The sequence below is a fragment of the Borostomias antarcticus genome (assembly GCF_949987555.1).
Source record: "Borostomias antarcticus genome assembly, chromosome: 10".
Taxonomy (NCBI): Eukaryota; Metazoa; Chordata; class Actinopteri; order Stomiiformes; family Stomiidae; genus Borostomias; species Borostomias antarcticus.
In genome coordinates, this window is record NC_140243.1 from 3404075 (window position 1) to 3416296 (window position 12222).

Below are 12222 nucleotides of genomic sequence, written 5' to 3' on the forward strand. Positions count from 1 at the left end.
GGGCTAATAGTTAGGGGTAGTAGTTAGTTCCATGGCGCAGGACGGAACAGTGGAACATTTTAGACCAATTTTATCAAGCGCCCACCGACCCAACTACCGTAGATTGAAATGTGTGAACTAGGGTTAAGACAAAATATAGCCTAGGCCTAGGCTGCTTGATTAGACGCTAAATGAAATACACACTCGAGAATATGTTATTTTATCATGAGCAGAAAATCTTAAACGCTGTTTCGGGGAGGCCTATGATTCCTCTCAGGAAGGTTCACGTTCAATTTAGGCCTAATTGAACATTTAGAGTGGTTGGCCAATTTCAACAATTTAATAGCACGTGAAATGCCAAATGAATAATCACGTCCGCATTGCTCAAATCGAGCGTAGGCTATGCCTAATTCAACTGGAGCGAAATAAAACGACCAGAAACAACAGAAAAGTTGAAGTTTGTTTAAATGCTTAGACAGAAAGCAATACACGCCTCCTATTTCTCCCATTGGTTCCTGTATAGGTTACCTTTAGCCTATATGTAAAACCTGGATTAGGCCTATCCAAATATCAATATGCAAACATCAGGCCTTAACCAAGAGGAGCGTATGATCACTTGTGGTAACTGGAATGTTTTTTTGTTTTCCAGTTCTACATCTAAGCAGTTTAATCCTCTAAACAAGTTCATGATATTAATTTAGATTAGAATCAGTACATACATTGCATAGGCTACATCTGATTGGTTTTCGTTTAAAATGAGTAGGCCTGTCATGACAGATCAAAAAAGGAGTTTTGATTGATGAAAATATGAAAAAGGAACGACTACCTTTTTGAGAATCTTCAACATTTGTGATGTTTAATCTTCCCTTCAAGCAAACGGTTTACAGGCAACAAACTTTTGTGCGGCCGTCCTTCGTTCCTTTGGCGCATATCTCGTTTCACTAGAAAAATGAAAACGTCGTTAACCTCTGTTTTAACCTGTGTTAACACGACGCTGCACGCGCGTGCGTCTGGAGAAATATACAATAATAATAATAATAATAATAGGCCTAATGTAATAATAATAATAACAAACACAGTAATAATCTGTTATGGCTTTGTTCCCTTTGTACCCACACATGGAGAGACAGTGTTATTCTCTTGCTTCTTAAATGGTTGTTGTAAAAACGAAAGGCTTAAAATGACTATAAATTTTAAAATTGATTGATTAAATATTGGTTTACAATAACTTCATAGTGCTACATAAAGCATGAATGCCAAAGACTAGCCCACAACAAATCTTCACAATACATTACTTAAACGTGAGATGTGATCTGTTCAAATGATTCAAACGAGAAATAAAATCAAAACTCATATTTCAAGTATCCAAATTTCCAAAATTTATTCATTTCAAACTGCATATTGAAAAAAAACTCAACTGAATTTTTTTTTACTGTTATAATGATGATATTAGTCGAATATATACATGAAGTGTTGGCAACTGCGTACAGGCCAAATTGCAAAATACATCTACGGGAATGGGATTTGAAATAAAAACTTCAAATATCACAGTAAATATACATAAATTGTACAAATCATTAGAAAATAAAGAACACAAATGTCATACTTCTAACAGATGGAAAGTGGGAGACAAAATATAAATAAACAATAGTGTTTAACCTGCATGTGAGAATGTGTCTCTGCTTATTCTTTTTGACGAAATTAAAATGGTTAAGTTTAAATGTTGATCTTCAAAGAGAAACATTTACCTGCTCGGATTTATCCCCCTCCCCTTCAATGTATGCAGTAATAGGAGCACTGAATTCACTTCCAGCTCTGCCATTTCCTTTTCTGCAGAACTGGTGTTTATAGAGACTGTAATCTTTCTTGTAGTTTACAAACATTTCATCTGGTTTGATTGAATGTTTCTTTGATAAATACTGTACAAAAGGTGATTGAACTAATAAAACCTCTGATTGAGACTCCCACTTTCTACTTTCCAAACTCATACACCATTGAAAACTTTTTCAGAGTGTCTATCGTCCCTTTGGAACGTTTCTTTATAGAAAGAAGAAAAAAAAAGTTTGTGTTCTCTCCTGGAGTTCTATACATCTTTCCTACCCCAAATTTGCTGTACAAAAATAGTCCAGAGTAGTCCAATTTATCTTATAAAAGTTCATTTACATGTGTGATAAGGGGAGTGTGCCGTTAATCGTCGTGCCGGGCACAGGTGCGCTCTGGTAGTGCTGGGACATGTGAAGTCTGCTTTGGGCCGTTTGCTCCTGCACCTCGGCGCCCGGTAGGTACATGCTGATCATGTCCCGCAGGTCGCCCGTCTGGCACGGCGCGGCCCGGGAGTGAGAGGAGGACGTGACTACGGGGGGACTGGAGCTGGACTCGGACTTCACCACCGACCCCATGGAGCCCAGCGTCATCCCGGGAGTCGTCTGCTGTGCGTAGGACATGCTATACGTGGGGGATCCGTTCATGTAGGTCTGGGAGCTGGCCATGGAGTTGTACTGGAGCGCGCTCATGTCGTAGCGATGCATGGGCTGCATTTGCGCCGCGTTGTGCGCGTTTAAGCCCGGGTGCTGCGGGTAGCCAAGCGGCTCCTGCATCATGCCATAACCTCCATTGGTCCAGCCGTTCATGTAACTGTCCATCCGTTGGTTCACCCCTCCGCCTAACCCTGCCCCTACACCCACGCCCGCACCCATAGGGTTACCGCCCGGAGCGAGCAGCCCACCGGGCAGCGTGTACTTGTCCTTCTTCATCAGCGTCTTGGTTTTCCGGCGGGGTCGGTATTTGTAATCCGGATGCTCCTTCATATGCAGAGCCCGGAGACGCTTCGCCTCGTCGATGAAAGGTCGCTTCTCGCTTTCGGATAGAAGTTTCCACTCGGCCCCGAGTCGTTTGCTAATTTCCGAATTGTGCATTTTCGGGTTCTCCTGTGCCATCTTTCTCCGCTGTCCCCTCGACCACACCATAAAGGCGTTCATCGGTCTCTTGACGCGGTCCGGGCTGTTTTTCTGGTTGTTTCCAGACGAGTTTGTGTTCCCCGTTCCCCCAGTATTGGTCTGGGGTGCAGGGGGTTTAAGTTCTGTTTCCATCATGTTATACATTTTAAACAGATTTTTGTGAAACTTGTCACACGGATGAAAAAAGAAAAACTCCAACAAGAGGTAGTTAGGAAGCCTGTCGGTTACAGTAACTTTACTGCAACAACCTAACGTCTCTCTGTCTTCACGCAGTAGGTCCTGTTGTGTCCACAAACTTCTCTCTTGGTCTCAAAGAATCAACAAACTACTTTTCCCTCTTCGCTAGAGCCTTGACAACTCCTGATACTTTTTGAACAAGTTAATAGACAACCATTCATGTGATGGCTGTCGAATAAATGCCTTTTACCTGACCAATCACAGCGCGACTGTGACTGGCCAGGACTGTGTGTCATTTATTTAGCAGAAAGGGGCGGGGTTACTCACGGTCAGTGGTGAGCAGAAGCAGTCTGCCGTTATCAACCAATGGAGCCTATATATGTATTAGCTTACAGCTAAAAGTGCTAAAGTAGGAACATTGCACTAGGATGGCACATTATGAGATAGCTTATGACTACTTGAAATTGAAGGAATACAAGATCGAGAGCTTGCACGGTAGAGGAAAAATAATTGTTTGACAAGTTGTCCTATTGGGCAAATTCTGCTTTAAAAAATTAACATTAAGCCTACAGCTTTTACAGTTGTGAAAATACAAAATGGAATCGAATAGATGTTCATGTTGTAATAAATGGATGTTATGAATAAGAAATACAACTGCCATCATGATATATTAGTCGAATCTCAATTGTATGATATTTTGATAAAAACGCACGTGCCAACAAAAGAATACAGACACACGCTGAACCTGTTTATAGAATGATGATGACTACTATTAACCTTATAATTATTAGCCTGTTTATTTAATAGTAACTGACAGTTGGTTCTAGCAGTAGCTGTGAAAGCAATAATCATTTTGTCTTAGGCTATCATAAAACACAGCGCCTTACAATATACTATGGCTGTGGGTTTGCAGTTAGCTTACCCTAAAAGAAATCGATGAGTAAGTTCAGCTTGGTTTTGCATTGAAACGGTAATCTTATATGTTTTCCCTTTGAATGGATGAGCTTCAATTGAAGTGAAGTTGAATGCCAACACAGACGGGAGACATGCCCATCACAAATACCTCGTTTTGTCTCCGCTGTTGTCACTACATCAGCACAAACAAAAGCACGACTATACTGAACTTCCAATCCGTTGTTAAGAACTTTGTAGTTGAAATAGGCCCACTAGTCACATAGAAAAGCACGTTTAGGTCTATACTTGAAAACACCGAGAGGAAGAATAGTAACCACATCAATGAAAAGCTCGTGGAGGGTGAAGCCCACTGATCTCTTCATATTTTACTCCCGTGGAAACATTTTCAGAGCAACACATTTCAAATCAACTCATCATGCGTGAGTTACCAAACGAGTTAAAAACATTTGGTTAGGCTGTCCCCCAATTATAGCCTATGTATGGATAATTTGCTGTGAATAATTAGATGATTTTAACCTAATATTGGAAAAAATGTCATCAGATATATAGAAAGACACAAAAAAAGTTCCATGAATTGTGCGTCCCACAAAGCAGGCTTTGGAATCACAGATCTCTCTCCACAGCGCGAGGAAGGAGCACAGAGAAGACGGCTTTCTACATGACAACAGCGCCGTCTGCTGGCCAAAAACACAACAGCAACAAATACTGTGTGAATCTCATCATGGCTTCATAGACCACTACTAAATCACATCGTTTTGGTAGGTAGCCCTACATGCCTGGGAATCTTTGCCCAACATGCCAACATGTTAACGCTCATGATGATTTTGAAGATTGTTTTGGTTTATGGTGCCAGATAAAACAGTGGGAGTTGGTCGTATGGGGAAACAAGGATTTATTGCCGAGAACATCATTGAAAATGATGAATGAAATATTTGTCTTGGCTGGTATAACATAGCCTAAATATATAATGACATTATAAAGTGAATGTCAAAACAAAATTGGCACAACAAAACAGCATTTTCTGCAATTTTTCTAAATGTATTTTAGCGATTTGAAAATAAGCAGAACTTCTAGCCACCTTGCATGAGGTTTAACTCGTGCGTAATTGTCCAAGGAGCGGCGGCACAGCGGACCATTCTAATGCAGGGTTGGAACAGCCTCCCCGCTATCTGCATGTGAGTGTGTTCCCTGCTATTCCTAATCTCCTTATGATAATAACGAAGCTGCGGGGTTGAAGAATGCCCCGCTAACCGGAATGTCCCTGCATGCGTAATGAGCTCACTATTTGACAACTCATAGAAACAGACCAACACCGATGGACCACTTGTAAGAAAAAAGAGGGTGAAAACGAAAGAGAAGAAAGTAGGTTTAATGTAGGCTAGTATTGGCCATGATCACAAATTAAATTGAAAACGACGATGTGATAAATTAAAAAGTAAGATATTTACTGGACAAATCACCCGCAACAAGTAGAAACATACAGATTAAGTAAAGTCCAATAATCCAATAGCCATTTTGAATGCCAACGCTAAAATGTAACAGGCCGCTGGTTTAAGATCACGGCCTACATTTAAAATATTGCTTCTAAATAGTCTAGTCCCCTGGCCAGGGTGTTATTTGTCAAATGACACCTGGTAGTGATAATAATCCAAACCTGTCATAAGTAGCCGTATAGGTCAGTCAGCTGTCTCAAATAATAGCCTACGTTTTTACAATCGTGTTCCATAATAGTCTACTGGTTCATAAAGTAAAGATATGCTACGGCGTTGACCTTTGATGACATTATGGCAATTATTCTCATTAATGTTTAACTAATTTACTAATCTAACTAAAATGGCTTGTGTGAGTGTGTGTGTGTGTGTGTGTGAGAGAGAGAGAGAGAGAGAGAGAGGTCTGAGTTTGTCCACTAGGGGCCGTGCCGGTGATGGGGGAACATCCAGGGTAACAGGAGCGTGAAGTTTCTGTGCCCTCAAATACATCAACCTATTAGTCACATATCGGAGGAATTGAGATATCAGAGCGCTTAAATGGAACACTGCATTTGAGTCTGATTAACCAGTCACACAATTACATCTCATCTGTCTGTATTCAATATTAAATTAATCCCCGGAATGTCAAAAAATAAATGATTGACAGCCAAATTAGGCTACTTTAGCCAAATAGTTGAGAAGTATACAACAATGCATGTGCATTACTGATGTGAAGACACCATTCAAAATAAGTTAAAGCTGATAAAATATAGCGAAATTAGATATCAAATAGCCTAGTCTATGATAGGCGGCATAAACTTCTGGTCCTTGATCACACATCAACTCGCTTTTCTGCCAAATAAATAGCCTGCAAATCCATAGGCCTACCCCTAAATTGCAAGAAAATGTGAAGAATAACAAACAACCGTGGACATAGTTATGAGCGAAAAATGTCATCAAATATATAGGCTAATGTTGAGTATAAATCGCAAGCTTTAAAAGTGACACCAGCACAGACGCGCCCAGCAGCTCTCCTGATGCGCGCCTGCTCCATCCCACCACGCTGCTGTGCACACAGCATACGCGCACATCCCGACCACTCCATCTGTACTCATACTTACGTGACAGTTTGGGTGTTGTCGTAATCTCGGTACGATGGGCAGAAACGAGGATGCAACCGGATCAGTTCGACTCAAGAATCTCTGGTTAGTCGACGGAGTTCGCGCTCTCCGCTCGGCCAGAGTAGCGGTTCGGTCTCCCGGACCTCTGTCCTCCGCTCCCCCATCCCAGCAGGTCCTCTCCCCGGGTCCCGTCTGGGCTTGGCCGGGTCCCGTCTGTGCTCGGCCGGGCAGCCGATCAGACAGCGCTGGTCTTTGCTCGCCTCTCCTGCAACAAGAAAAGCCGTTTATGGCTACACACAATCTGAAAAGGGGGCGATTTAAAAAGACGAAGAATGCATAAAGAACAACAAGAGTCAGTTATAGCAAGACTGCCTCGCCACCCCCCCACCGAACATAATGAGTAGGAAAAGCTTTATATTTTTTCAGTGGGTATTCAGAGATAATTTGAAGCCATTGTTTCTGGTACAGATGGTTCTTTTAATACAATAACACTGCTCTTTGTGAATACTACCCACAATAAAAATCTAAAGCGTTCTCCTGAATAACCATTTTGTTCTCTCTTGTATGGGGCTAACAAAAGCGGCAGCGAGGTAATGGCTTTGCTTCATTGAAAGCCTCAGAATGGGGATTTGATAAAGAATTTTTTTCTTTTCCTTTTCAGAAAGTACACTACAATGTCAAGAGAGACTGACATGTTTTTTTGGAGGAGGGGGGTCTAGGCTCCATAATAGAAATAAACTGAAATATTTTTATATTCGTCTTAAAAAAAGAGTGCCTTTAAAGTCTCAACGTACCCATCCATGGAGATTCCTATAGATTCCACAGGGCATGATCAATTTAGGGGGAAAAGCGTGGTGATTGGATTTTGTATTCAGAGGGCATATGGAGGAAGGTTTCTATACCTAGCTGTGTGCAAGTGACCAATCCAATCAGCCGTTGATGTCAGGTATAATTAAGCTATGGGCAATCAATAAAGAGCTTAAAGGAGTCACAAAGGAAGCGCGCACGTTTACCCACAAAACATATTGTATGTGGATGATCTTAAGGTCTGAATGTACTCTCCCTGTCACCTGGCCTCGGAGGTCGGCGCGGCGGCCGGCTCTTTATCTGACCTGACAGCCCTCCGCAGAGAACCAGGAGGAATCTGGAGACAAAAGGCCCACTGCAGGGAAAGTTGTTACTCACTGCTTCTGTGTTTGTCTACTTTTCTATAGGAATGACGATCCCCTCCTCCTCCACCTCCCTATAGCTCCACACAGCCAGACAGTAATCCTGCCTAATCCCAGCCTGGCTTTGTCTTCTCCTACATCGGGGTTCACCGTTAATCCCAGAGGTGCTTCCACACAGAGGCCGACTCTAATTACTTCAATCAAAACTCTCCCCATGGTAATTAGCCAGCAAGGTGCATCAGGCAGGACCAGCTGACCAGCGGTCTAATAACGCCGCCGCCGCCAACAACAGCACGAGTTATCATCAAAATAGGATTATCAGAGAGAGGGAGAAAGAGATAGAAAGAGAGTGAGCGTGTGACAAAATGTATATCTGCCGTTGGCTGGCTTTTAAATCAGAGCCGTTACAGTAATCTGCAAAAATGTGTCAGTCTTTCTTCCAAACTCACTTTCAAAAGCTCTCTGGTCCCTCCCCTCCCAGATGAGAGTGAAGGGAGAGTGTCTTGGCTCTAAGTATTATTGTCAAGAGGATTAACAGATTGGCTGTTAGTAATATGGCTTTGCCACAGATCACATTATTAACTATATCTCCCACTACGAATCAAAGTCATATGACTTGTACAACGGAAACTCTCGCCTTGATTTTTAATTTTAAAAAAATTACCAAAAAAACGTGCGTCAGTGAGAATGAAGCAAGGCACATGGTGTATTGTTTCGAGGCAGAGAGGTGTATTGTTCCTAGGCAGGGCGCTAATGGCGGCTCGGGCCTGAGACTGAGTGAGGGAGTTCAGTACGTTTTAAAGAGAAGCGTCATTCGGGAATGCTAATGTGTTTGAGATGAGAACTGGGCATTCAACGCCTGCGCCGCGCTGAAACACAACCAGCGCCTGGTCATTTCCATATGCATGAGAGGGCCTGTTTTGTGCACATTTTATTTTGTACAAGCCCAGTCTAATGGGAGGATGACACTCAAGACCCCGATGCTTCTCTCTTTACGGGAGACGCTGAATCAGTAATCAGCAGCAGAGTTGTCCTCCAGCAGCACACAAGGCCAATGGCCTGTCACTCATGTGTCACACTGATCCCCATATGAACCAGCGCTGGCCATGAATACAGAAGAGGAGGCCACACACACACACACACACACACACACACACACTCATACACACTCTTTCTCTCACACACACACACACACACACACACACACACACACACACACACACACACACACACTCATACACACTCTTTCTCTCACACGCACACACACACACACACACACACACACACACACACACACACACTCATACACACTCTTTCTCTCACACGCACACACACACACACGCTTACACAGACGCTCACACACTCTTACACGCTCACACGCACACACTCATTCAGACACACACACATGCTCACATACTAATTAAACACACACACACACACACATGCTTACACATACTCACACCTGCACACATAGGTACACACTACACACACCATCACACACTCTCATGCACATACACACACACACACACACACTCTCCCACAGACAGTCACAAAGACACATACACATTCATATGCATGAACTATAATATACTCGTATACACCCACATGAATGCACAGAAAACATTCATTCAATCTTACAAACACGTTCACTTTTTCATGCAGAGAACATTCATTCAATCTCACAAACACGTTCACTTTTTCATGCACACGTGACCAATCAGGTCCAATCAGCCTCTCTCACCAAGCATCTAACGTTAGACTAAGAAAGCATCTTTATGGACTGAGGGTGACACAGTCTGACCTCTGAGTCACAGGATGGCCAGTGTCATTGTGTGGGTGTGGGTCCAAACAAACCACTTCCACTACACAGGGCTAACTCTACTCCTTACCCTAACCCTTCCTAACCCTAACCCTTCCTAACCCTTCCTTACCCTTACCCTTCCTGACCCTAACCCTTCCTAACCCTAACCCTTCCTGACCCTAACCCTTCCTGACCCTAACCCTAACCCTTCCTAACCCTAACCCTCTCACTGTTCTATAAAGGTGTTGGATCACCAGCTAGAGCAAACAGAGGCTTAGAAACAGATGTTTCATATTTGCACATCAAGTCGCTTCAGTGGCGTTTGATGAATAAAAATGTGTGTGTGTGTGTGTGTGTTGGGTGGGGGGCGGGCTGCAGTACTGCATTACTTTTAAACTACAAATACACCACACACACACACACACACACACACACGACTGCATTTGTAGCTAATTCTAACTCAAAGCATCATTGGTACATAAATAGTAAACAGAAGTGTTGTGAGAAGTAGTGAGTCAGAGGGAGACCCACACAGAGAGACAGCAGACAGATAGGGAGAGATACCTACTGCAGACACAGGGCTAGCACACCTGGTGTGTGTACAGTACGGGGTTATGTGTGTGTGTACAGGGTTATGTGTGTGTGTACAGTACAGGGTTATGTGTGTGTACAGTACAGGGTTATATGTGTGTACAGTACAGGGTTATGTGTGTGTACAGGGTTATATGTGTGTACAGTACAGGGTTATGTGTGTGTGTACAGGGTTATATGTGTGTACAGTACAGGGTTATGTGTGTGTGTACAGTACAGGGTTATGTGTGTGTACAGTACAGGGTTATATGTGTGTACAGTACAGGGTTATGTGTGTGTACAGGGTTATATGTGTGTACAGTACAGGGTTATGTGTGTGTGTACAGGGTTATATGTGTGTACAGTACAGGGTTATGTGTGTGTGTACAGGGTTATATGTGTGTACAGTACAGGGTTATGTGTGTGTGTGTACAGGGTTATGTGTGTGTACAGTACAGGGTTATGTGTGTGTGTACAGGGTTATGTGTGTGTGTACAGTGTTATATGTGTGTACAGTACAGGGTTATGTGTGTACAGTACAGGGTTATGTGTGTGTGTACAGGGTTATATGTGTGTACAGTACAGGGTTATGTGTGTGTGTACATGGTTATGTGTGTGTACAGTACAGGGTTATGTGTGTGTGTACAGGGTTATGTGTGTGTGTACATGGTTATGTGTGTGTACAGTACAGGGTTATGTGTGTGTGTACAGTACAGGGTTGTGTGTGTACAGTATGGGGTTATGTGTGTGTGTACATGGTTATGTGTGTGTACAGTACAGGGTTATGTGTGTGTGTACAGGGTTATGTGTGTGTGTACATGGTTATGTGTGTGTACAGTACAGGGTTATGTGTGTGTACAGTACAGGGTTGTGTGTGTACAGTATGGGGTTATGTGTGTGTGTACATGGTTATGTGTGTGTGTACAGTACAGGGTTATGTGTGTGTACAGTACAGGGTTATGTGTGTGTACAGGGTTGTGTGTGTGTACAGTATGGGGCTATGTGTGTGTACAGTACAGGGTTGTGTGTGTACAGTATGGGGTTATGTGTGTGTACAGTACGGGGGTTACTGCAGACTCAACCACTATAAGCAACCTGTCTGGCGCTGAGCCAGACGTCTCAACAAGGCCACCGCCCAGGAGACTGGCCACGAGGACAGCGTTTACGCTGCTGTAAATGTCACACGTCACCCCTGGGCCATAAACCACCATACTGGGAGTACGTTATGCCTCCAGCGCTGAGCCATAGCCTGATCTGAAGCTTCTCCTATCAGAGCACACTAATATAGCAGAGTGTGATCTCTGCAACCAGCTTAATATGTAGCTGTCATCTCAGACAATATGCGTGGTATTTATGGAGGGTTAAGTCCTGGTGTTAGGGGTTGTCAGGGTTACGGGCGACGGACAACAAGCGACTTTGGACATAGTTATGAGCGATCTTTGTTAGTAAATAATCCTCCAATTCTTATACTGGCAGTTTAAAGTTTCTCTTGAAAAGAAAGATTGATTCTCTCAGGAGATTCCTCTGTACAACAATAATGGGGTGCCTCGGTAGCTCACTGGGTAAGGCGCGCACCATATGAAGACTAGTCCTTCGGGCGGCGGACCAGTCCTTCGTGCGGCGGACCCGGGTTCGATTCCCGGCTCGGGTCCTGTGCCGCATGTCCTCCCCTCTCTCTCTCCCACATTTCCTGTCTCTCTACACTGTCCGATACCATTAAAGCTGAAAAGCCCTAAAAAATATCTTTAAAAAAAAAAGTACAAAAATAATAATCTGAGTCTAAGAACAACAATCTCACAAAATGGAGGAAACATGAGCAATGGCCTGGTGTCAGAGACCAGGGCGGCCGAGCTGAGAATCAGCTGGTTGGAGAATAGGTTGACCCAGCTTGACCTCGCTCGCTAGCAGAACCATGTAGAACGAGCCTTAAACAAACAGCCGTGCTAGAGAATGGCTGGGGCAGCTGAATAATACCTGTCCACAGTGAAACTACACATAATGGATCCAGCTAAGTGCACAGAAAAAAAAAAACGCCACACAGACACAGCAATGCTACTGCTACCA

At 43.3% G+C, this 12222-nt stretch overlaps 1 protein-coding gene across 1 annotated transcript; it reads right to left on the minus strand.

The window, feature by feature from the left end:
• Positions 1 to 2138: 2138 nt before the first annotated feature.
• sox2 (SRY-box transcription factor 2) lies at positions 2139 to 3080 on the minus strand (the record flags this gene model as incomplete). Its single annotated transcript, XM_084444199.1, has 1 exon — positions 2139 to 3080. The coding sequence occupies one exon, from the start codon at positions 3078 to 3080 to the stop codon at positions 2139 to 2141; it is 942 nt and encodes a 313-aa protein (XP_084300325.1).
• Positions 3081 to 12222: the final 9142 nt, after the last annotated feature.